Genomic DNA, 27,330 nt, shown 5'->3' with positions numbered 1-27,330 from the left:
CGTTCGCGATAATGAGCTCTCTTTCTCTCTTTCTGTCTCTCTCTCTCTCTTTCCTTGCTCCTCGCGTACCCAGCGTGTATTCTACCCCGTAATAGGCGCCTGTGTCCAGAAGTGCGCGTGTCAGTGGCCGCTCCCTTCTTACACTCGGCTTTTCCTGTTTGTCTATGCGCTCGACACGGCTTCGAGCACGATATATCTGTATAATAGCTGCTCTGCCTGTGCCGCACACATAATTCAGAGTTCCGAGCGTCCGATCGACGCGTAGTACTCGACCTGTTCGCATTTCCCCCCTTTATTTGACTCGATGTAATAGCCCGATTGTCCGCGCAGGATCTTCCTTAACGTCTTATCTCTGCGAGCTCGATCTCTTTCTCTCGGGAGCGCGATATCGCCTGGACGCGCATCGATTCGGCCTCGTAACGAAAAAAAAACCCCACGGTCGCGCCCACGCCATTTTTCAGACTCTATAGTCCAAGTTATACATAAATCTACCTCTGTCATATTTCTAGCTCTCTCTCTCTCTGCGTAGTAGAACACAGCCGTATAGCACCCGCATGCAAATGTATCGTCTCTTTCTCGTTGGCGCGCGTAAATCACGATATTCCGCGCGTCACGCTATTTCTCGCTAAAACATCAGATTTTCCTATACAGCCACGGGCATCGTAAAAAGATCGCCACCTTTTTTGTACTTAAAATGCTCGTTCCGGTCACGCCATAAACGCATTAATTTTTCAGCTTTTTTCTTTTCTAATATACCCTGTACTACCCCCTCGTTCGGTTGTTAGCTGTGCGCAACCAATTTGTTTAATTATGCTCGGAGCTTTTTTAGGTGACTTTGCTTATCTCCTCGTGCAAACTCCTTGTCCGACACACGATCGTGCTTCGTAATTGTCTTGTGATTAATCTGCGATCGATTGTGTACTTGACTCTACAGAAAGTGCATCTTCACAGAGTACAGAGACAGTAAAACTAACGATGAAACATTCCACTTCAACATATAATTTTTGAAAGAGCGTGGTAAAAGATTCTCATAAAAAGTTCGAAATCGTACTTGACTTTGGACGAGGCGCGTTATTCGAGCTCGCTCCGATTATAAGGCTCTACTCGGTCTCTAATTCTCACTCACTCACGACGTCCCTTACACGTTTGAACATACAGTATAACCGAATAATGATTTTGATTCGTTATTTTTCTCGCACATTAAACAAAATCTATTCCAATGATTCAGATCAAGCACCATTAATTTTGTTAATTGTTGACTTACTTGCGGCAAAACAGGCTCGAGCATATTTTTAGTGCCAAAACGAATTTCGAGGCTCGGTTGATTTCTCGCGACGCTGCTCGCATCGAATCTGAGAATCCTTTGAGCTCGTTGCTGCTGCTGCTGTTTGTACGATGGTCTCAAAGTGCTGGATGCTTCGGGCACCTGTAACGATGACTCTACCTTTGGACTATCTTTTTCTTCCATTTTTTTTTAATTAAAGCGTCGATTTTTCTGACCCAGTGTTCAAACGATTACACCTCGTTCAATGAGCGCAATATATTTCAATTTTGACGATCGAACTCTTCTAAGCCACCGATTGCTTTGATGCAAGCTCTGATAGCTGTTGGTGCAAAGGGCCTCTTCGCGCGACTGAAGGCTTCGCATACGTATCAGCAGCGCGCGCTATGATCGCTCGGAATTAAAAAAGAATTATATAAAAAAACACGCGCATCGTGTGCATCGCCCGCTCCACATTGCCATATATATGAATTGCATTAGCGACACATGTCATATACGCGCGTGCAATGCCATTCAGAGACACACCTATTCCCTTCGGTATATAATACCTGAGGTTGGGCTGGTGCACGATATTTCGCCCTACTCTGTCTCTGCGCCGTTCCTGCATGAGCGCGCGGGTAAACAGTTCAAGTCATTTACCTGTCCATGTAATGAATTACTAATTAGGCTTATAATTTTTATCCAGGCTATTGTCGGCTTACGTTGGCAACACTTATTTTCTTCGCGTAATAAAATTGCACGTATCGTTCGAGTTACTGTCAGCTACATCAATAATGAACTTGTTAAAATAATATTTTAATTGATAACAGAAAAATGAAAATTTTAATTGTGCGACCCAAATTTGAAATTTTTTAAATTGAATGATTTAAAAAAAGGTAGTTAACAAATCTGATTATATGTTTTTAAATAATAGTACAAGAAGGAGCTTTTTTTAATTTTTTAATTATGTAGGTGTATACAAGATGACCACAACAGCTGTCTTATAAATATTAACTTTTACTATCCATAAAATATAGACAATGAAAATTAACTTATTCAAATAGATTTTTGTTGAATTTTTTTATCCGATATAATTTTACTATTGATAAGAACTATACTTGTCGCTGTCACCTAAAATTCTTTTATATTAAGTTATATTGCCGCGTGCATAAACGTTATTCTATCTTCCCTTGTCAATTCTTTATCAAGGCAGTAGTCGAATATTTTTGTTTTCTTTATACAATAATTCTTAATTTTCATTTACTGAATTAATTACTCAATTTAATTGCTACATCATGCTTTAATTTTACTTCTTAGACATCTTATAATCAACGAAATTTTAAAAATTTATCGCAAACAATTATGATGTCAAGCATCTTTTAATTACAATTTTACAAGCAAGTACCACTTTAAAATTATTCGCGGAATGTTTGTTAGAATTCTTCATCATTTTCTGTATGTGTTATTATTAAAATGGAGGAACAAAAATTAAGTTCTATAGCCCCTAAATACCTACCGTTTTTAATAAAAATAGTCGTGTTGTATGAATGAGCATTTGAGATTGATCTTCTTTAGCACTTTTGAATTTTTGACACTTTATTCTTGTGTACATGAGTATTATTTGTATATTATTAATAAATGCAACTACAATAAATCGAGAAATCTTTACACAACGACGCTCATGTGCAATAATTTTATATTGATTAAAATTATTACATTTTTATTTTATTGATTTTGCATCTAGTCATTTCTGGTTATGTTAAGAGATATTTAAAACTATGAGTGTAAAATACAAAATATGTTTTGGCATTCAAAATCCTTGAATTGGCACTAAACATTTGAAACTTTTTGATGATAAAAATACACGATTATCACAAGTCATACATTTAAAATAGAAAAAATCGAGTTACATATCACATTGATTTTACATAAATGGCCATCGTTTTTTTATACAATATGCTAGTGACTATTGCGTCTAAAGTTTGGCACCGTCAAACTCAGGCTATTTGTATTTTGGATCAAATCATTCATTCTCACTGTCTCTTCGTCGTCCGGCCACATTTCATCGTCTCGAATTTTGGGCACCGAAGCGTTGGTTTTGTCTTTCGAGACGCTCAATGTTATCACAGGATAATCATAGTTGTCTTCAGGTATCGTCGGTGCGTCATCGTAAATTGGACGCGAATCCAAATCTTCCGGCAAATTTGACCGGGTCGCTAATTTGCTTCGAAATTTTGGTATCACGAGGTCGCTGGCTCGTATAGTTCCTGACAGCTTATCGGTTGTGCTTTTTCGACGAAGTTGGGTATTTATCGCTAGAGGCTTGATGAATGTCGTTTCTTTTGCTTCTCGAACTCGAGGAGTCGGAGTCGGCGTTCGTTGATCAAATTTGTCGACTGGCTTTTTCCGCGGCGCTGGTATTGGTCGAGATCTTTCGAAATTCTGTAGCAAAAAAAATCAAAGTGTCATTCGTCAAAGTTTTGTTTTGATGTTAAAAGATTCAAAAGTGTACCAACCGAGACTCTGCTTCGGGGCAAAGTCGCGCAATCTACGGCTTCATTGCGTCCACTAAGCGCCGTATGCAAAGGCGATTGCGGTAACGAATTACTATGCACTGGTGGTGACTGGAAAGCGCAGAATTTCGAGCGAGCTTTTTGCAGGTCATTCAATAATCGCGTCTGTTCCGCGTCGTTGTTTCTTGTCGATGTCGGAATAGTTTGCTCGAGCCCTTGAGGGCAGCAGAGCGCTTGGATGGGAGGATGTTGAAAAGCTGGGCAACGAGAACAATGATAAGGTATCAAAGTACAAACTGCCGGCGCGCTCCACACTGCTGCTGCTGTGACCGGACATAACTAAATATGGGGATTGTTAATAATTTATTCGAATTCTGAATCGTATTTTTATTTCTGTATGTGGCATCATGCAGAAGATAAAAAGTAACTTCATTTTCATACATTACCTAGTAAGTGTTAGTAGCACAAACTCCAAAATCTCGAGGAAAGACCTGTTGTCATAATTTGCAATTGTCACGCTGCAGCTTGGTTAGAAGCAAATTTAATCGTATTGATTTTTTATCATTGAATCTAGTCTAAAGTCTCATGCCTTTGAGATGTAGTCAAAGACACGATAGTGAGTTTTTTTTCAAAATATTATATAGAGCGTGTTTCTGTGACTTGACGATAACATCGACCTCATCGATCAACATAATTTTAAAATCCAATTTGCGGTCGGGTACCGGCGACAAGTTACCGATAAAAAATATTAAAGCAGCTTAAATAAAGAAAAACGAAGCTTTTTATTTACAAAAAAATTTGTTTTATTAAAAACATCGCTAATGGAGTTGTACATGCTTACATCTCTAGGAATTAAACGCAAGAGATTTATTTATGGCTGTCACAGGGATAATATTTAATCAAGTTCGGTTCCAGTGTGTCTCCGGTAATAATTATATTATGGATCAAATATAAAAATATTTCTTTAAGCTAAACAAGTTTACAAATTAACTAATCAAATTGAAACGTCAAACGCGTTTTATAATTTAATTTAATTTTAACCGGAGCAACGGAAATTATTACGATTGAATCGCATTTTCAAGTTCTAACAAAAAACAAATTATACTATGTACAACTTACGACTATTTTATTAGAACTTATCGTCATACGTGTTTGAATTTTCTTAGTATTTATGGTCGAGTATCGAAAATTAATCCGATAGCACGAAAGTTCATTGACATTTTTCGACAAAACTCGAAAAAGGTACAATGAAATATAAGAGTTCAACAATTCTCTTGAGTATTGGAGATACAGGCCGTAAATTAGTTTTTCTTTGAGTATAAGAGGAGCATAATTCAACATATCACTAAAAATTTTTTTCAAAAATTCGTGAATATTGATTATTAAATTGCTGGCTCGCGCAGTCTCGAGGATAATACGTATTCATAATTAAAATTTTATACGGATGTACAAATTTTTCGAGTGCAAAAGCATAAAAATTGATGGAGATATTTTCATTCGATCGATCAACTGTTTTTCAAATTTCACTGTGACATGTTTCCATGTTCTAAGGAAATTTAATCAAGAACTAAATTATTGTTTCGAAACGCCGAAACAATCAGGAGTTTCATTGAAATCAGTCGATGGAGCGAAGTAAAATAAACGAATGTACACAATGCATAGCAAAAACATTAGGCATAATAAACATAAATTGCAAAGTGAAAATTAAAAACAAACACTTTTCACAAAAATGCCGACCTGTCGGTCGGTATTAGTGGCTTGAATTTGTAGTTATCAAGTTTGCAACGTGCACGCACACTCTAAAAAAAAGCTTTTGGATTTTGATTGGGTGCCAACAACGTCGAGGATGACTGTCAGGGTTCGATGCGATAGAGCGTTACCTGTCCGAGACCGGCGATGTCCGGCAGTGGATTCGGTGTCTGTCCCTGGCTCGACGTCACGACACCCGGCATCAACTGCTGGACGCCGGCCATTTGCTCCTGCTCGCGTAGATGCGATACCAGGCTCGTGATGTGCTCGAGCAGTTTTTTGTTGTGCATCAACAGTTGATGCGTTCGGGACTGAGGAAGAGAAAAAAAATATATTTGATTACGATCGGAGGCTCGAAACGAGACTGTCGGTATAGAAAATAGTAGTCACCTGAGCCTCGACTCTAGCTGCGGTTTCCGCTGATAATTGATCTTGAAGGAGTCGAGCGTGCGCCACGGCTTCTCGAGTTTGTTGACTCTGCTGCTCCAGACGCTCACGAAGCAGCTGAATCTCGTGCCTCAGAGTTGTCAGCTCGGCGTTGACTGCTTGCTCGGATAATTTCGGAGTCTGTAAAAATTCAAGATCGATTATGCGACGATGCTGGATAATTCGTCGCGGCTATATCGCAAAGGCGAAACGCGACGTGGTGCGCCCGTTAAGCAGGGCCACTCACAAGAGCGTACCGCGCGACGAGTCATATAATAGGCTGCGATGTGCGCATTGCACGATGCATCACGGGCTCGCGAGCGCGTGTAAAAGTCAAGATTTTGCCGCTCGGCTGACTGAGCGCCTCGCACGGCTCGGATTTCTTTCTTCGACGGAAGCTCGCATGTCTTTCGCGTCCCCGCGCGCGCGCGCCGCAGAAGAAGAACCTGTCACGCTGCTTTTTTCTTGCAGCTCGCAATTCCTCCCCAGAAGGTTTTGCTCGTACACGCGCTCTCACCGACTCGCTCTTCCTCTTTTATTTATTTTTTTTAAATTTTTTTATTAGGAAGAGAGTATATTTTATGCTTGCAATTCTCAAGTGAGAATTAAAAATGATGATTCCGTTTATTTTTATGTAATTAATTTTCTATCTATTCTACACTTGTCTACTACTACTTAGTAAACCCTCATTACTAAAAACTTCTACGATTGTAATTGTTCTCAAAGCATCTGTAAAATGCCAATTTTCACATCAGACGCATTTCATATAAACTTAACTCTAATTTCTTTCCTTCTGGTCCTTTCACTTATACAATTATATATAGTTTGCCATTTGCAGATTTACAAGTACTGATACTCGCCATCTAGTTGTAGATGCTTAAAGTTTTGCTATATTTGAAGTGGTTTTAAACGGTAATTTTTTGGTAATTAAGCCATTATTAATGTTAAGAATTCCTTAGCTGGGTTTTAAAACTCTAAAATTTTGATCTCTCACTGAGGTATATCTTACCTCAGGCGAGACATTCTGGCCTTAACCATACTTATTTTTCCATTTAAGTTCTTTTTCGCAATAACCATCATGAAACTACTCATCAAGAGTGACCTATATCGGTTCACCCGAGGTCAATGACGGTTCATGGAGAACGCCCATCGCATCACGGCGTAGGGCGGCAAATTTTGGGAATGAATATTATATTTTTTATTATATATGTGTAAAAAAATCTATTTACTATATATTTTTTGTGTGAACTCGATATTGAACTGATTCTTGTGTATTTGAAAGTATTTAGTTTCAGACGGCCAAAAAATTTCTTGAAGAGTTGTCAAGTAAGAATTTTAAATTGTTTCAAATGTTGTAAGAACAATGTTTAAAATGATAAATCGGTAACTTGATTGTAAACAATACAATCATCAATGATTTTGACATCGAACACGGATTATGTTTGCAGTGAAAATAAATTAGTTTGAATGTTGTCTTTCACGACGAAGCAAGCCACAATAACAGAAATAAATTTCACTCATTCAAATTCCGTAACACTTAATAAATTGATCAATCGTTTGATTGAGGCACCAAAATGAATAAAATCGAAGAAAACCCCAAAGAATTTGTTTTGGAAAAGAATTCAAGTGATCACGACATTGTTTTTTCAGACGACAAACAATACTTTTTTGACATTTCTCAAAAGCTGGCACTTACTGGAAATGAATCGAGCATGATAACACACCGAGACACACTTCACAATGAACAAAAATATTACGCGTGTGACAAATGCCAAAAGAAATTTGAGTTTCGAAGTCATTTGAGTAGACACCAAATTTCAGAACACAAAAGCCGCAAAGATTTTGCATGTGACGATTGTGAGAAGAAATTTGTAAAAAAATCAAGTTTGATGACGCATCAAAAATTAGTACACAACGGTCACGAAGATTTCACGTGCAACAAGTGTGAGAAGAAATTTGAAAATAAATCAACTTTAGTTAAGCACAAAAAAATATTTCACGAAGTTTTTAAAGATTACTTATGTGAAAAGTGTGCGAAGAGATTTAGAAATAAGCAGAGTTTGCTCTTGCACATAAAAACAGTCCATGAGGGTCGCAAAGATTTGGCAGGTGACGAATGTAAGAAGGAATTTGGAGGTCAAAGCACTTTAAACATAGACATAAAAACAGTCCATGAAGATCGCAAGGATTATGTATGCGACACATGCAAAAAGAAATTTGTGCGCAAATGGATTTTGCTCGCCCACTTAAGGACAGTCCATGAAGGTCAGAAAGATTTCGCATGTGACAAATGCGAGAAAAAATATGGATATAAATCGCATTTGGTCTATCACCAAAAAACAATACACCAAGGTCAAAAAGATTACGCATGCGATAAGTGTGAGAAGAAATTTGGATGCAAATCATATTTGTTCTCTCATCTGAAGACAGTACACAAAGATAGGAAAAATGTTGTTTTCAAAGTCTTCAAAGATTACTTATGTGACAATTGCGGCAAGAAATTTGGAAACGAACGATATTTGCGCAGGCACATAACCACAGTCCATGAGGGTCGTAAAAATCATACATGCGACAAGTGTGAAAAGAAGTTTGCAAAAAAACAAGACTTGATGAGGCACCAACGCACAGTACACGAAGGTAGCAAAGATTACGCCTGTGACAAATGCGAAAAGAAATTTGGACATAAACAGCATTGGCTTGTCCACCAAAGGACAGTACACGAAGGTCGTAAAGATTTTGAATGTGACAAGTGCGAGAAGAAATTTGGATTAAAATGTAATTTACTCCACCACCAAAAAACAGTCCACGAAAGTCGCAAAGATTACGCATGTGACAAGTGCGAGAAGAAATTTGGAAAAAAATGGATTATGATTCAGCACCAAAAGATAGTCCATGAAGGTCGCAAAGATTTCGAATGTGACAAGTGCGAGAAGAAGTTCGGACAGAAATGTAATTTGTTCATTCACTTCAAAAGAGTCCATGAAGGTCGGAAAGATTTCGCGTACGACAAGTGCGAGAAAAAATTTGGAAAAAAATGGATCATGATTTGTCACCACAAGACAGTCCATAATACAGATGCCACAATTTTGAGAAGAAATGATGATTGACTATTGTAAATATGTTAAGGCCGATTCTTTGTCAACTCAAACTTTTTTTATATTTAATATGATGAAGGCAGTGTTTGGAATTTCAAAAATGTCTTAGAATTGTTTTAGATTTTTTGGACTAGCCTATCACACTTTTCCAGAGGCTCAAAGATGGCATTTTTAGCATTTTTTTGAAATTCATTAAATATCGCAAATATTCAAATAATTTCTAGATCAGTATATAGTGACTTTAATGAAAAATTTAATTAACGATTGAATTAACTTAATTAATTAAATTAAGAATCGGCCATATATACATACTTATAAATGTATGTTTTCCTAGAATTATAATAAAAATTGCGTCTAATGATCCTGTCTTATCTGAACTTCGGGCTTTCAACAATCATTGTACCTTCTTTTTCAATCAAAATTTTGAAGTTATACAAATGCAATGATATTAAAAATCTTTTTCAAAATTTGAATACAATTTTTCTTTTAATGTACCTTTGTAAAATTGACTTTAATAAAATTGTCCGTTAAATTGAATTTATTTTAATTTTCGAATAGCAAAGACGAATTGATACCATCACTAATGAAAAAATTTATTACGATATAATCAATGCTAAGTTTATTAGTCGATACAGGAATGACGAATGATTAAAATATGAAACTAGTCGACGGTATCTATGATACAACGTTATACATATTGTTTTTCGGCACTTACCAAAGGCGTCTGTCCGAAAAGTGAGGCCGGTGTCACTAAAGCAGCAGTCATCGTCGTCGTTGCGTGGCTGCTCGTAGAGACTAAATCAGCAGTCGTTAGTCCCGCTATCTCTTGGTGGCTTTGCTGCTGCGGCTGCTGCTGCAGAGGTCGCATCGGGCATGGTTGATCCAAGATCGATTCATTCAGCTCGTCTCCGAGCAACGAGATATCTGCGTAATACAATTTGGACTTTATATAGCACTACCTATGCATCTTACGATGTTAATTGATTTATAAATTTTAATGAGATTTTGCGAATTTAATTTAATTTAGAAATTGATAGAGTTAATGATTTTTTTAGCGTGTATATTTAAAGAACTCTGAATGAAAGCTCAAGTCGAGCTTGCAAGAATACGTTTTCCTACGTGATTAGGCCAAACACGTGGCTTGTCTGCACCAAGTACATAGTACAGTGCCAAAGTAAACGTATTTGCTTTTAAGCATTTAACTATAAAAACAGTTAATTGGCACAAGACAGAAGCAATGGTATTGGCGAGTAATATAGTGTGCAAGGCAAAATAGAAATGCGCATGTGGTCTCGAAGCTTTACAGCGATTGTGTATCGCGACCGAAAAAGAGAGAGAAAAAATTGACTCCTGCACAGTCAACGCTGCACGTTGATCACTGCGCCGCGGGACACATGCACGCCACATACAGACCGTATAAACGCGAGGTAGCCCGCGTAAAGCTATAACATAAATAGATGCGAGCGCGACGAGTGCAGCTGCGATATGGCCATTGTATACGACGACGACGACGACGACGACATCGACGTCCGGCGGTGAAACGGCTCGAGAACAAAGGAGAAAGGAGCCTACACACGAGAGCTGTACTCTCTGTGTAGCGTGTGTATGTATGTGCCACCGTCGCCGCCTGCACATACTGCACGCGCCAATACTTTTATGCATAAAGTATTAACTTTTGAGAGTACAATTGCGGCGGTCGTGCATTTTCTCCTTTCTTCGGCTAGATTTTTGTACTCGTTCGCGATAAAAACGCTCTTTTTAGGCAATTACTCGGGCCATCTCTGTTGTCGACAGAATTGATCTATTTTCATCGATTCGATTATGAGGCGATACAAGATTTTGGCGAAACTTTTGCAGCAATTACCGTTGAGTCGAGCCGCTTTTCCCGCAAATAGATGCATTTCTATAAATAGAAGGAAAGTATCTTACCTTTGTGTAGCGAGTTAGGAGATGACTGGGTCTGTATGAGATCGCAGTTCTCGTCCCTGTATTCACCGTCGTCCAGACTGTCGTCGGTCTGGTGCTGCTGCTCGTTGCTGTTCGGAGGCCCGTTGATGCTGAGCTTATGGCACACTTCGAAGGCCTGGCCGACCGTCCTCACGACTCTTAACGCTTGGCTCTGTGAGAGAGATAGAATAAGCAAACAAATACCAAAACGTGAGTAAATATCGCGAGGAGCTTTTATGTACAGAATCATTCGTATATGCTATCAGTTAATAGTAAATAACAAAACACAGTCAACCAATTGTTAATAACAAAAACGCGTCAAGTGATCAAAACATAAAGGTCAGTACGTAAGTCAATGTTGCATAATAAATCGTTTGGTTCTCAGTCACTGCGAATCGTCATACTCTCATTTTCTTTCTCTAATCTATCCTTTATCGAGAGAGAGTTTGTACAAGAGGTATTGATTGGACCACTACTCTGTAGTACAAGTAAGCAAGAGCCGCATCGATTCGCAAACATCCATTTTCAGCGAAGATCGCAAACGTTTACATTATCGACGTTCTTGAGCACACATTTCACAAGGATCCAAAGAGATTTACTGAAATACATCAAGAAGAATGAGTATCCGACCTCGAAGTACGATTGTCGCTTGGATCTCGACAATAATTCCCACCGAGCTGTCACAAGCAAGATCAGCCATCGCGGAAACATGCCAACAAATGCCTTTAACGAGTACAAGCGCCTCCTTATTCGGAACAAATTAGTTGCACGTCGTCGATGAATCGAGTCCCGTCGGAGGCCAGAAATAAATAGAAATAAGCTCGCTCGAGGCTGAATGGCTGACGGAAAAAAAGCTCTCGATTTGCATCCTTGCCAACATTTTCAACTTTTGGACCATCGATTTCCTAGTCCAATCTATCGATCGAAACTAGATATTCATTCGAATGGAAAAAAGGATACGCGCGGGCTTCTTTACTACTATAGCAGCAATAGTATCACTCGAGCATGCATGTACGACGTCGAGTGCGCAGCAAAGTTGGTCCACAAATCTCCGCACGCCGTTTGCAGGGTAGGGATAAGGGCGCAAAGTTTTTGCGGGACTGACAATTTTCAAAAGCGATTCTATATAAGCTGCTTTTGCCTCTTGACCTCTTGCGGTCGCCTTTCTCGCGCAACGACCGAGTTTGTGCCCGAATCAATTTGCAGCTGCTAGTTAAATTGCTGCTGCTGCTGCCACTATACAATTTCGTACCATAGACTTTTTGATGAGCAATAGAGCTTGACTATTCGACTCACTACTATGCGAAACTCTTCTAAAGCTTCGGCAGCTTCCAAAGAGCTTAAAAATTGAAGTGGAATTTTTAAAAGAATTTAAAAGCCTTATTGTCTGACGCAAAGTTTTGGCAAATAATCGAGCTGCAGAATCTTGAGCAAATAAATTTCCTGTGCACTTGCTCTAATGCAGACGTCAAAAATCGTGGCTAATTTTTGAACTTGTACGAAGAGATTTTGCGATAAAGTTCTGTTAGTAATTGAAGCAAACGTATGTTATGACAAACGAAGAAAAAAATGCAAGTTCAAAGCGTTCGTATAGATGCAGTTATAAGCAGCCGCTACGGTGATACGATAATTTTCCAATTCACGAGTATGGCAGCTAGTGCGCGTATTATAAAGCATCTGCAAATCCAATCCAACCGACTGATCCATCGGCTCTAACCTCGAGTTCTGCCAGTTGTCTCGGACCAACGGAATAGTTCGACGGCTGTTGTGGCTGTTGCTGTTGCTGCTGTTGTGGCACCGGCATCGGGGCCGGTTGACTCTTCGAGCGCCAATGACAAAGTTGGGACGGACGCCGACGCAAGAACGAGCTGCGACGAAAGCCCAAGAAGCTCATGATCTCGGGCTCCTTGTTGAAAGAGAACTTCTTGCGACCTTTGGGGGTCTCGACTACGGTCACGGTGCCGTCGGTCGTGGTGATGCTATTGCCATGGTGTAGATTGAGCGCAGCGGGACTGGCACTGCGACTGTCGCGCCGGGACAACATAATCTAGTCGTCTAATCGCGGGCGGTAATGCCTCTGCATCCCTACCTCGCCGCCGACCACTTCATGGCTGTAATTTTTTTCGTTTTGCCGCTCGATCTGGTGGCTTTTGAGATTTCTTAAAGACGATGTACAGCGACGGTGCTCTTCGAGCTTGCGTTAATAAGCGGCTCGAGCTTTCGACGGTCGCGTTTCGTTTTTCGAATCGATTCGCTTCCCCGATCGATGAACTGCGGAAAAGAACACAATTAAAAATTAAGATATTTACGATAGCTCCGTAATGGGCTGAATAATTGCAGCTCTTTTAATCGATAGACGCCCTGAGGTTGCTTTCGAGCTTCGATTGACACAAAAGCTGCGGCGCGCACGTACAAGTATCCTATACACAGAATGCAGTGCCAACTCGGTGCCAATTGTTGGCGCTTTTTTGTGAAATTGATGCGTGTCGCAGTGCGGTATTTTAATGGCGTGTTTCGATTTCGCCTTTAACATGAAATTTATGTAAACGAAAAATTCGACTATTGCGTAATTATGTCAATAACGGGTCGGACGTATGTTCCGCGAGTCGTGTATAGACACGGGCGTGTATAATTATGCTCAGCGGGAAAATTGAAATGCACACGGGGTGTTACGCGCCTATATTTAGCTATCATATACGGATGAATTTCAATGGCACGAGCGAACGAGATCTGTATACAGGAGCACACGCCACGAGCTCGCGAGTTGATTAGCCGCGCGCGACCAGCACGTATATATGCCTTTCAGTACAGAACGAGGATGGAAAAAATTCGAGCTGCGGCCTAATCTCGAGTGCAGCAGGCATTGCCGCGGCTGCTGCTGCTCGGCAGTGATCTTCATGGTCAGTTATATATACACGAGTGGGATACGGTGCGACTGGCGCGAGGCTCGCGCGGTATACATAACGGACCGACGCGCAGGATGCGGATGCCTCGTCGCGGCTAGCTGCAGATACAGCTGTAATGCGCGTAATAAATGCCAGTGTATACATAGTGGAGTAGGTATACAGCTCTCAGCTGATTCAGCCTTCACCGTCTACATACTCGTGCATCCCAAATTATACACTCGCACGTGCCTCGCAGCTTTTTTACTCGATACATAACTTCATTTTTCTTTTTCTTTTTTCGACATATGGAGCACATGCGTCGCTATCGCGAGGCAAAATTCATGGGCAAATTTTCGCACGGGTAGCAGCAGCTTGAGCGGCAGTCCGTCAATACATAATAACATATAGCTCGATCGATATGATTTAGTGTGACGCGCTCTATAACCAATTGCGATCACCGCAAGCGTGCGCCTATACCGTTGACAAGGTCACTTTTCCACGCACGTTTCTGCCTGCCGATGATGCTGCTACACGGCTTTCGGGGTTCGCAAGAAAATATTATTTTTATTTTCCACACTCGCGCGCGCTTGTACAGCCTCTTGACGTGTCCATATTATTTTTGATATTCATCGTGAAATATAGGTTACTAGACCACGTGTTTATTCGACCATCGAAAAAGCAATAGCAAAGAGAGACTGGCCAAAAAACTGGCCTATCTTATATATTAAATTTCAAAGTTTCATCTGTCAAAGTTGTAGAGCATTGATTGTGAATTGCATAACGTTTTATTATATTATCTAGTTCCCTAAACCTTGAAGTTACCGCGCAAACGTCACAAGAATCGTAAACGTCAACGATTTTTCGAGAGAATTTTTTAAATTAATGGCCAACGGAAAGATGTTTATTAACTTGCGTTTTTCGTGACAAAATGAATAGCATCGATTCGGAAATCGGAGTTCATCACACTTTGCGAATCTAAGCGTTGAGATGTAGTGGGGGCGCGGCGCGTTGAGTTGTCAAAGCGATAGCTTTTTTGCGAGCATCGCGGTACTTATTTTCTTACGCGACTTTTTTATACGCTCGCCCATAAAATAAAAATCCATTACGTCGAGCAGATATCTGCAATCGCGGCGTGCGTGGTGATCTTTCTCAATTACAGCGTATTTATATTTGACTCTTAAAAATGACATTTATATCTACCGAGAAATAAAACTTGTAAACTTTGTCGAGTCATCGATAAAATATTGTGAGACAAATATTTGTTTGTTTGGGTCGAAAACACTGGGAAAAACATATAATTGAGAATAATTATGCGATGACTGAGATTTTATCGTAGATCTCGAAAATATTCGTATAACTGGGCGATCATTATTGGGGAGTCGCAGCTGTCACGAATCGTAATTTGAACTTGGCGATCTAGCTGTCAAAACTATATGCCTCAAGCAAGTTGATTTTCAAGCTATTTAGTAGCGTATCTCGATGTTTGACTAAATATATAAATCGATTCTAATCTCAAAGTTCATAGGCAATTTCATGATTGGGTGCAAGCACTCGACGAGTTTCAACGCCAAGTTTATAGAGGATTATTTGGTATTGCAAGCACTTGGTAAATACGAGATAATCCATAAACTTTTAATAAAAGAATTCCTTTTTATTCCCGCGAGAGGAAAATTTTTTTTATTTCAACGCCTCTTAGGTATCCAGTTATCGGGCGGCTATCGATTAATTTACAGAATGATTTCTAGCAAAGATTGGTACAACGCTCACCTTGTTCCAAGCTTTCTTCTCTCATCCGTTGCTCCGAACAATTGGGAAAGTCTCTCCGAGAAAAAGGAGAAAAAAGTCGTACTCAAAGTTCAACTGCTTTTGACGATCGGCAACTTAAAACTACTCGCACTCGCGCACTTCTTGGTTTGTTTAGAAACAAACGTAAAATAAAGTTTATTGAGAAAAATAACTATTACAGTAAAACACAAACATCCGAGAGTCACGTATTTGGAGAGCGTGAAACGTGCGCTCGATGCCTCTCTCGTGTATACAACGCGCGAATATTTTTATATATTATATATAACTGAGAAAAATTAAAATTTTGGAAGCGTGCGCGCGCGCGAGAGTCGCTCCGCTGCTCGTGTCGCGCGTCGAGGGACGACGGCAAGCCGGTGACTACCTCAATAATTTCGGCTATATTATATGTAAACGTCGTCGGCGCGCGGCTCTTTTTGGGGAACGCGACGACGCACCGCTGCTGACGCCGCCGTCGTCTTAGTCGTCGTCGCGCGTCCCCCGTCTCTAAATCGCACTTGGCCGCCCAACAGCGCCTCTCTTTATTTATAGTAGCAAGAAGAACATGTATAGAGCATTATAATAAAAGACCGACTTGAACCAGTCGCGAGGCTCGTTCGCGCGCGCGGGTCGCTCTCGCGCCTACACCGCGCGGCGGAAGGTGAATTATTAAGCGAGCGCGGCCGGCGGCTCGATCCGTGCTTGTGTGTGTGCGTCATGCACGCACACGTATATGCAGCGAAGATCAACTCTATGATAGGCTCGATGATGGCCGTGCAGTGCGTTTATTGCAAATAATTCACTCGTCGCTTCTCTCCCTCTCTCTGTCTCTCTTTCTCCATGCGTCAGGATGCAGCAGCTTTTTGCTTATATACTCGCACGCAAAGTGCGCGCACCACGGCATTGCCCCACTCGGGAGTGTCATGGTCAGTATTTCCAAGTCTACGCGTTTGATCCACGCCATATAAATAAGTTAAAGATTAAACTTGGCAGTCGGCCACGTTTTTCCGCAGTCGATTTTCCCTTTTATACATAAATCGAATGCCAAAAAGCTCTCTATATTGGTTTTTCTCCAAGATCTATAACCTGCGCATTTCTGTTGCCCTCCCATATATCTCGTATATTTAAGCGGACCGGGGAAAACTTGCGCAATCGAGCACCACGACTGCTGGCCTGGGCTATCAAGTGCACTGCGCGGCGTCCACCTATTATAGTGCACGTCCGAAGCTGTGTAAATGGGCCGTGCAGCAGCGCCTCGGTGATTTACGCAGACCAACAGCTAGCTAGCACAGCTAGTATATAGCTAGCTCTGGCTCTCTTGCCTGCTCGCTCCCTTGTCCGCGCTTTATCGAGCTCGTAAACTTCCAGGCTTTATCGTCGCAGTCGTCGTAGTCGTCCGTCGGATTATCCTTACATACATACTCACGCAAACACGCACAGCGAGTCGCAGTAGTTTCTGGCTTCGTGCCTTCCATACATATAGCGCTCGATCAAACTTTTGCAATTCAACTCACCTTTTTGCTCGACTTGAAGACGTTGCACCTGAAGGAATTGTCGCTGCCGTCGCGGGCGATGTAACTGAAGATCTTCAAGTCGTGACTGTCGTGCGAAACGTAGAATATCCTGTAGATCGGGTGCTGCATCAATACCAGCTTGCTCTCGTCGGTCTTGTGTTCCTTCTTCTGCAGCACCGGAAACTGCAAAATTTAAAGAAAAAAAACGCTTGTTATTGATGTTCGTTTAATTGCAAAGCACGTTGAAAACTCATTTCCCAATTATTCAGTTTATCTTGTGCATTTGTCAATGGAACAAGGAAGTCAAGACAATAATGAACGTTTGCCAACTCATTATTGGACTTTTTTATCCATAATTTTCAAGGCCGCTTTAGGGTCAATTGTGTTTTAATTATCTTAGGAGCACGGTCGAGTCATTTATAAATTTATTCAGTAAAATCTCTTTAAACAGGTTAAAAAATTTTCATTTTTCCCCCTTTTGGTCGTCTTCATCATTTCTTTCAGTTTTAATCTATTTCGCTGTAATTTATTAGCCAAAATTTTCGTCCGAAAAACCTACCTTTTTCTTTCTTAATGTGACCTTGAGGCCGTCGACGGATACCTCGAGCGTGACTTTCTTCTTCTTGATTCCCTTGGCCTTGAACTCGTACTGTGAAACGTACGGCGAGATTAGTAGAAAACAAGTGAGAGAGAAAGAGAGGAAACGAGGGAGGAGAAGGAGGCACGAGGAGGCCGAAGAAGACTCGGAGGAGGCGACTTGGGAAGGAGAGAAGACAAACGAATATCGTGAAAGCAAAAGGACTAGGCACGAAAGAATAGAGAGAGAAAGAGAGAATGAGCGAGCCCGAGAAACAAGTTTCTGCGCGCCCCAAGGATGTGAGCTGCAAGAGAGAGAACGACGAGGAGGTGCACTGCATATATCGGGGTCTGATGATACTCACGCGAATTCGACGCATCGCTGCGACGATCTCGAGCCTGTTGGTCGGTCGTGGCACTTCCAGCGAGCCAATGAACTGGAACACACACAAGTCAATGGACAATTGTACTGATTATACGAGTTTGCAGGTGCCCTTATATACATTCGCACGCGATTCGCACTCGCGGGTATATTAGTTATCCAAGTGGTCGCAATCATATGCTTCCGATTCGATTACGTTCATTTGAAACTTTACCAGTAAAAACTGATTCCAAAGATACTTAGTAGTGTTGTAGATTTTCAAATAAAACGACATTTTCTTTGGAGGATAATTCAGTTTTTCTCAAGACTCAAAAGTTTATATAGAATAATAATTTCCAGTCTGATGCTTGCATATCTTCAAAAAAAGCCGTAGCGATTCAGACTTAAACGAGCTGACACGTTAGCGCCAGCCGCAAGTCTCAAAAAAGTACCCGACATTATTCATCATATTCTTACCTTGGCGTGAAAAACGATGCCACGATGGAATGCCTCGTCGCTGTGCAGCGGGATGCGCGTGTCGTTTTCGTCATTCTGCACGAGATTATACTGCTTCTTCGAGGGCATAATGATGCTTCCTCCAGCTCGACCCAAGCGCCCGAATGCCGCATTCGTCGACTATATATTCTTCGACTCGATCTTCTTCCTGCAAGAAGCGAGAACCAAAAAAAGGTCAATGACAACGTGCCACACGAACAATGAGTACTTTAATCGATCGATTATTTCAGAGAATCAAAGCAACATAAAAAATAATCGTACTTTTCGAGCAGGAAAATATATAAAAAGATTCGTGATCGCGGCGAGAAACGAATCAAGAAGCTACATTGTCTCTCGCAGTTTTTCCTTCTATTTTGAAAACGATCGATGTTTGACCTAGCTCTTCAGCAAAGGTGAAGGATACATTTATTATAACTCGGGCTACGCTCTGATAATGGAACATTTGACAGACAATCAAGTTACTTTATAGCATCATTAATTACGTGGATTTTATTCAGTTATCTAGCACTGTATGATTCGTGCTCAAGTTACACTCAATCAACCTCAAACGGAAGATTATCCTGAATGAGAAATTGTCCTGAACCTCCCTATCTTGTTTTCTATATTTAGACTTGATCCATTATTTTTATAATTTGATGTATCAAGTTGAGAATATTCTTTTTTTTTACGACTACCCTGAATAGCAATAATGCGTAGACGACTTTTTTTTATTGATCTTTTTTGTTCCTGCGGTCGCGAGAAAACTCCGTAGTGCCACTCGATCGTATTAATATTAGGTTTATGCTGTTCAGTTTACTGGAGACACACTGGCAGTAAAGTAAAAAGATGAGGAATAAAAAAAGCAGGGTTTATAGACAAGAGGGGGAAAGACATGAAATGAAAACATGCAAGGTACTCGCGTTCGAGTATATTGTGCTCGTCAGAAAAGGGAAAGAAGAGCATAATATGAAAAGGTTGATTTAACTTGACTTTATACTTTATGCTTTATACCCTAGTAATCACACATAATATTAAAATTTTTCATTTAAATATTTTGTAACGAGAGATAATTTGCATGAGAATTGTAGACTACTTTTTTCATAAATTGGGGTACGTTAGTTTTGAAAATGTTTCAACAATTTTCATTAAATATTGAAAATTATATATTTCATTCCGTAAAATATGTGTATAATTTGCTTATGAGTTTTAAACTCAAAGTCAAAAATGGTAGTCGGATAATTTACGTTGATTTTTAATAAAAAAAAACTTTTCATACGTAGTGTATGAAAACTGTTTAATGAACTTTTAATGTCATTTGTTTAAACATGTAGAAATAACATATCGAGCCAAAAATATTATCATCAGAATTAGAAGTCATATATGATATAAGCAACACGCTCTACAGGAAACTTGAATAGTTATAATAGAAGTTATTGACCCCCGCAATTTCGTTCATACGCTTTCTCAGAGTCCGAATAAATCATGCATAGGTAGTGCGTATGCATCTATAGCGAGATAGGGGAAATTCATGCTTGCATTTGTTCATGCCTGTAATATGTCACGAGTAAGCTTCTAAATCTTCGTTTACACAATTGATGACGAAACAGTAGGTATATGAATTAATACGGCTTCGGAGTAGTGAATATTGCCAACAAAACAATGCATGCATAAATTATAAAGGCTAGGATTAATATAAGAGAGGCATAGATATGGTAGAGAGCATAGAAGGAAAACGATAAAATGCACACGTGAGCTTGCATGAAAGTCGGCTGCTTCGGCGCTCGGCACTCGGCAGGAAGGTGTTGATTTTTTTTTAACACTCACACGTATGCCAAACGCAAACAAGCATCGACGAACAATGAATAAATACGAATAAGCCGTTCCAAAACCTAATGCCTCCGTGAAATGCATCGATTAAAGAAGCGAGAATCGGACGCAAACGTATCGGTGAATTTGACTGTCGGATCAACGCGATGCGCGATTTACAGTATGCACTCTGCAACACGAGTTGCAATACACAACGATATTATACCGTGCTCATCGCGGCGGGGAACCAGCGAGGGGAGCGCTTACGTGTAATTCGTCGCGATCGGCGGCGGCAGCGGTGTGCGCTAAGCAACGAGAGGGACGAAATCGTGCAATATTCATTGCCTGCCGCAACGATCGATCGCTTGTAATGATATACGCGCACGCACAAATATACACGAGTATAACTGCTGCGCCGCTATAGCCGTCGCTGCTGCGCTCTTAGCCATTGGCGTATAGGTGAACGATACCTCGGACTTACATCGCGGCTAGCCGCTAAGAAGAATAAGAAGAAGAAGAACGGCAGGAAACGGCAGAATGAAAAATCAATACACTAGTGTGGCAGCCTTATCAGTTCGCTCACAGCTTGGCTCAGCTCGTTTTCTCTCTCTCTCTCTCTCTCTCTCTCTCTCTCTCTCTCTCTCTCTCTCTCTCTGTAGAAATAAATGGTGTACAGAAAAGTTTTCGCGCCTCGAGCTCGCTGACTTGGTGGCAATTAAAAGTGTTGCGCTCCGCAGCTCGGTAGTTGCAGCAAAGCACCCGAGGATAAAGCTGACTCTTTTGTTGCAGCACTTGGTCAAAATTTTTTTTCCAGAGAGAAGCCAGGCCATTCAATTCTTCAACGTACATAGTCGAAGCGAGCGCATTGTTGGGCCTAATATTCTGCTGGAAACACGTGCGGGAAACCAGTATCAATTGAAACCGCGTAAATTTTGCTGCTTTCGATTTTCTTTGTAGCGCGTGCCTTTGATTTTCCACGCAGCACGAGGCAATCCTCGCCGTTTATATACGTTCATCTCTTTCTCTCTCAATATATATCATTTCGCGTCTCTACCAAGCGTATCGAGGATTATTAGCGGCGCGCGAACTGGCCTGTTCCGCAGCACTGACACATTGCCCGTATAATGTGTACTATATAGCGAGTCGCGGCTTGTTAAGCCTAGGCGATCCGCTTTCCTCGACTCGCGACTGGGCATGCGAACGAACGAGCAATATAAGCCGAGAGAGAAGACTCTCTCGTTCCTCTTTTTTCCTCCACGCGGCTTTGACTTTTCTCCTTCCCCTTTTTTCTCTCTCCTCCTGATCGTCCTCGGTTTTTTGCTCTAGCTCTTGATGCCCGCATCTTTACTCCTTTTTTCCCTCGATAGATATTCACCGTCCCGTAATGAACAGTAAGTTTGTTCCCTCGATTCTTGCAATTTTTTTTGCTCTCTAGCCAATGAGTAGAAAAAGTTTCAGCATTTTTCAGTCAAGCAACTCGAAAACTTCGAAATTATTCGTTAAAGCGATTATTTAAAATGCGACTACGATGGAAAAATCGAGACACGTGTGTGATTAAAATCCAAAAGAATAACTCCGAACGGTCATCATTCGGTTCAACTGAGTATGCTGCGGCTATAATGAATTTTCGAGGCATTATTTTTATTAGTCCCCATAAAATTGAAGCTAAAATAAACGGACGTGGTTAAGACATTAGTGAGCGATTTATTTACGCTTGATGGAGCTTGAAAGCAGCATCAAATCACTTTTTTATAAAAAAATCAAAACTGTACGCGGCTATAACTTCATGCCTACATCAGAAAAAGATGAGAGCTTAACTAGTTTGTAATTAATGTGGTTTTCTACATTGGGCCAAGATAGGACCTTGATTTACGAGAAATTTGAAAACGACTACGAAACCTCGCTAGCACAAATTGAATATTGCACTCTGTAGTTCAGAAATCGTACTCCAGGGTTTCGCCGAAGGTGCCGAAGAAGCGTCGAAAGCACATAAATCGAGGACACGGCTAGGATTTCTTAGCTGCTCGCGATGTAGGATATTGGATCGCTACAGTATTAGAGTTTCGATGATTCACGAGGAGAGAGCTCGAGAGCTGCGCTGAGTCCTTCGCAGCAGCAGCAGCAGTCGTCGCTGCTGTATCGTCTCGTACAGCTCGCGCGTCTATGCGTATCGGAAATCGATGCGTCGCGTGTAAGAGGTTTGCGCGTCTGCGGCTATGCGCGTTGTATTTGTGCAAGGCGTTGAAATGCGACACCTTCGATATATATAATAAGAGAGCAGCGCGCGAGTGGCGCGAGAACACGAGCGTCTAATGCATAGCGCCGCGCGAGCCCCTTCGTGACCCGTACGATTCGCAGCTACCATATAGTTTCACGGACGCGGCTCTGTATACGGTACCGGATGAACGCATCACTGGCCTGCACTGCACAGCTCGCGGCGATGCACAGGGCCTGGGTGCGTCTGGCTCTGTAATGGTAAGGAGTTTCCGAGTCGAGCCTTTGATTTCGCTTTCGTCCAGGACCCCTGGTGCAAAGGAAGCTGCGATAAACACAGCTTTGCAACGAACGGCATCGAAGGTTGAAAAGGACGAACACGTACCGTACACTCGTCAATTGCAAAGATATTCGAAGCGGCTATTATGGATGTAATTGGGCCTCGACTTGCGCGCGGGGACACGATGTCAGTAGAGAGAGATGTCAGGAGCATCCGATCGACCTCGTGGAATTAATTTTACTTCGAGGGACGTATATACGGAAACCTCGAGCTCGCTCAAAGTAACAACGACGTCCCTCCTCCCAGGATTAATATAGCCGCGCGTCTTTGCTATAGGCCATCAAGCACACACACACACTCATACACACGCGAACGTCATACTGCCAGGCCATCTCGAACAGTGTTAAGCGGGTAATTTTAACTTTAACCTACATCGACACCCATCATCGCACAATCGATATCGCGCGGGATGGCCTTTAGGCCGCTCTCGCTTCGGCGACGCCGACGGCTCCTTTACAACCCAAGTCTTTACGAACTATGTAGACAAGTACATAGGCTGCCAGCGCAGCCACAGAGTCTCTGTCAGTTCCATCGAGTCTTATCTATCCACTGATTCACTGGTCTTTGTATATACGCGCGAGTCGCAACTACTCGAGCCGCGTGCTGCGAGTCGTTGAACTTTTAGGTCGCACAAAGTCTTCCTCGTATATCGTTCCCTCATTTGTCTTCTTCTTTTTACGCAAGCGAGCATTAAGATGAAAATAATTGAAAGTGACTAAAATGTACCCAGCGATCGCTACGTGCTCTTTGTAAATATTATTTTTTTTGTTTCATCGTGACTCTCACGCGAGTACAAGGATTCGAGCTTCGATGCTATGAATCATCTCGGTATCGCTGCGCGCAGCACACCTTGGAGCTCTATATGTACGCATATAGCCACTTCGGATCTTGAAATTGCGCTCCGCGCTCGCGTCAAAGCCAATCGTTGGAAATAATTCGTGGCGCGCGTAGAGCAATGAAAATTCGAGATAATGCCGATGGCGCAGGTGTGTTCCAGAATCATAACGCGCGAGATGAAAGCAGCGCGTTCGCGTGCAATCGAAATCTCAATTGTCTGATTGAACGCGGAGCACAGCTAAAAATAAGTATACATAGATAGCAGCATCGACGATAAAACTCGAAGGGAACCCGTACATAACAGATTTGACCTCGTTATATTCCGCGCTGCGTCTCGTGAGAAAACAGAATGACTGAATTTTGCGGGAACGACATTCTGAAAATTAGTTTGATTTTGTTTTATTGTCGGTGCTACTCGTAGCCGATATCGGTTGGGTTCGAAAAAAGGCGAGGCAAAGTTTGTTCGAACAAAGACAACGAGGACGACGACGACGACACCTCGTGAATATAGCCGATCGCAATCGCAAAAGATGCGTGCGTGCGGAGGACTAGAGCTGCTGCTCACACGAGAGTCGCGAGGGCATTGCAAGGGTCAACGGCTGAGGAGCAGCAGAAGACAGGCTCCGTGCGCGCTGGGAGAGACAAGCAGAGCGTCCGAAGCGAGGAGAAACGCCGAGTGCACGAGTAAACGAGAATAAGAGAGAGAGAGAGAGAGAGAGAGCAAAGGAAGAAAACAAGAAGAGGAGCGAGGCATAGAAGCCGACTGGCCTGCACCCCCTTAATTATACGGCGGCGTACAGGTCCCCCTCTCGCGCTTCATTTTGTTCTTGCTGCAGTTCGGAGAAACGCGCGGCGGCGAACGGCGACGGCGGCGTTCACGATCCCAACGATCCGAAGCGCGTTATAAAGTGCACATGCGAGGAGCCACGGCTACTACACTAGCAGCACTCGTGCCTATACTCGAGTCTGCATCACGGGCACTACGTATAATGCATGCGGCTATATAAACTGCACGCCTTCCTCCTTTTTACGACGTAGTATACACGTTATGGGTGCACGTTGGCTCGCCTCGGTATTGCGATCGGCTCGTAGGCTCTTTTTGGGCCCCCGCATCGCTGCTGCTGCTGCTGCTGCTCCAACTTTAAGGGCTTGGCGCATGTGTGCTCCTTTGTTTGCGGCTCTTCGTGTCTATATACATGATATGAGCTAACTGCGTAGCTGCACTCGTTCGTGCAACGAGGATGATCAGAGAAGCGCGACCAGTGCAAGTGTCAAAGCGGGCAAGTGCATACTGGAGCGCGAGGAGCGCTTGGAATGTCGCGCGCGCGCGCGCGGAGTCGCGTGCAGCAGTGTCCCGGTGTGCTGCGCTTTTATAAGTAAGTAACGCGTGTGCGCTGCTGATGCTGCTCGCTCAGCGATCGCGTCGATCGGTTCTCTGTATAGAGTAGCCGCGGGCATTCCGGTCATACACGATATACGTGCAGGCAGCAGCAGGCCTATCTCTCATTGTACGTGGTGGTGAAGCCGAGGCAGCAGCAACTCATGGATGTTGTGTGTATACATACACGGCCCCGCTGCCTCTTTCATGCTAAAACCTTTCTCTTTTTTCGCGTCTATCGGATACGGAATATGTTCTCTCTCTCTCGCTCGCTCGCACGGCGACTCGCAGGCGCCTCCAATATATACAATATTAAATATAGTATATTCCCGATCATCCATCGCTACAATTTTCAATCGTCTTCGTCATGTATAATATATGTACATCGCACACACACACACAGTCGAACTATCGAGGATTATGTACTTATAGCTGGCGTGGAATTCGCCGTCGTCGATGATCGTCACGAGCGGCACTAATCTACAAAACACTCGGCGTGTTTGCGCAATAATAATGGTTCGCGGGTGCCGCGCGATATATTCCTGCGTGCAGAGCGCGAGCTGCTGGTCTCTGTCGGAGCACGTGCGATTATGAAGGTGCACTTGCACGGGTGTATACCTATATGATTTCTCGAGGAAAAGGCCACACAGCTGAGTCAGCGCAGCGCAGCGAGCAAGCATGCATGCATGTACGGCACGGTCTCGCGCGCCGTGGAGCTGCGTTTATAAATCGCAGGAGGAGCAGCAAGTAGAAAGAAAGAGAGAGAGAGAAAAGGAAAGAACGGGCTCCGTGACTGGCGAATATATCAAAGAGAGTAAAACAAGACCAACCTGTGCGTGCGCGCGACGTGACTACAACGGCTGAGTGTGAGGGCCGAGCTCGCTCATCCGGCCAATCGTCGTCATCTCTCTATACATCCACGGCGGCAACGAGGTTTGCAAAAATTTTCGCACCGTGCACTAGGTCAGGATCATGGTCGCAGCTGAGCTGAAGAGTACGAGAGAGTAAAAGAGAGCTAGAGAGATACCGCACTGAGTCACTACTCGCAACAAGGCAACAACACAACTGACACTGGCATGTATTTTACTACCACGCGCGCACTCCTCTGCTTATAGCCAACGATTGCCGACTCTCGTCGAGGGCTCTCCCCGCTCTCTTTCTTCCTGCTGCTTTTGTGCTGCTGCCTATGTAATGTAGTCGCTCGCTCCCGTTGCTGCTCGCTGCCGGAGTGCCAACCGACTACTGGCTATCCGCGAGCCGGCTCTCCGCCACTATATGTACCGCGCAGAGAGTGCGAGAGAGCGACTCTATATAGTCGTGTATATAGTCGTGTGCACCTCTCGCAGTCGTCCAGCGCCGCGCGCGCGATCCAAGTTCGGAGTTGCCGCGCTTCGCGACGCGAGAGGAGTGCGCGCCGTGCAGCTGCACTCGCTCGCTGACTGCCTTTAAGCAGCCCTCTTCGCGTCTCTCGCTCCCTCCCGTCGCGCGCGCGATCCCGCACTCCTTAGGTAGTATTATAGAGCCAACTATATAGTGGCCACCTATATAACTGGTCCATCTCCTGTTGCACGATATATAGGCGCACACACGCAGCGCGTGCAGTGTAGCGTGCACGCGAGCGAGCTACTCGCTCGACTCCTCATGCTGCATAGTACATTTTCGCGCACGCTCCCATACGATGAGCGGCCCCCGCCGCCTGCCCGCGGTGTGCTTCCTGAGCTGCAGTTCCAGGGGCTAAACCGTAGCTAATTGTGTTTAATTGTTACGCACATCAGCTGTCCGCAAAATTGACGAACGACGATCAGCTGCTCGTGCTTTTGTTCGTCTGATAGACTGTCAGCGATTATTGTTTTTTTTTGCTTTTGTTTTGTTTTTTTTTTTTTTTTTATATTCACTCGTGCTCTTGAGCTTATCCTCGTTCCCGCTGCAGTTCTCGGCCACCGCTGCAGCTACAGCGGCAGCAGCAGCCTCCTTGCGTGCACGCTCGACCTGCTAAACTGCACCTATGCACATCCAATGCCATGCCGCTGCTTTCCCCTTCACTTTGTGTGTTTGTACAGAAATAGCAGCAGCAGCAGCAGCAGCGCATGAATTAGATAGCTGCGAGGCGCAAGTAAACAGCTGCACGCTCTTTGCCTATATTCCTCCCTC

At 42.8% G+C, this 27,330-nt stretch overlaps 1 protein-coding gene across 5 annotated transcripts; it reads right to left on the bottom strand.

The window, feature by feature from the left end:
* Positions 1–2,245: 2,245 nt before the first annotated feature.
* On the bottom strand, positions 2,246–26,648 carry LOC106652591 (carboxyl-terminal PDZ ligand of neuronal nitric oxide synthase protein). 5 transcript variants are annotated; one of them, XM_014371632.2, is made up of 11 exons: positions 26,010–26,647; positions 18,587–18,773; positions 18,114–18,185; positions 17,732–17,821; positions 17,173–17,355; positions 10,974–11,163; positions 9,760–9,968; positions 5,914–6,090; positions 5,655–5,834; positions 3,778–4,113; positions 2,246–3,703 (listed from the first exon to the last, which is right to left on the bottom strand). In XM_014371632.2, the coding sequence occupies exons 2-11, from the start codon at positions 18,692–18,694 to the stop codon at positions 3,221–3,223; spliced, it is 2,028 nt and encodes a 675-aa protein (XP_014227118.1). In that variant the 5' UTR covers positions 18,695–18,773; positions 26,010–26,647; the 3' UTR covers positions 2,246–3,220. The 5 variants fall into 5 exon arrangements, 3 of the variants coding, with proteins under 3 accessions (XP_014227118.1, XP_014227119.1, XP_014227120.1); XM_014371634.2 differs by lacking the exon at positions 2,246–3,703 and adding an exon at positions 4,221–4,265 and having other exon boundaries at positions 4,023–4,113; positions 26,010–26,648; XR_001339380.2 differs by lacking the exon at positions 2,246–3,703 and adding an exon at positions 4,221–4,298 and having other exon boundaries at positions 4,060–4,113; positions 26,010–26,648.
* Between the last annotated feature and the right edge of the window lie 682 nt (positions 26,649–27,330).

The sequence above is a fragment of the Trichogramma pretiosum genome, unplaced genomic scaffold, assembly GCF_000599845.2.
Source record: "Trichogramma pretiosum strain Unisexual culture from Peru unplaced genomic scaffold, Tpre_2.0 scaffold26, whole genome shotgun sequence".
Classification (NCBI taxonomy): Eukaryota; Metazoa; Arthropoda; class Insecta; order Hymenoptera; family Trichogrammatidae; genus Trichogramma; species Trichogramma pretiosum.
This window is presented reverse-complemented; position numbering and strand designations above follow the sequence as displayed.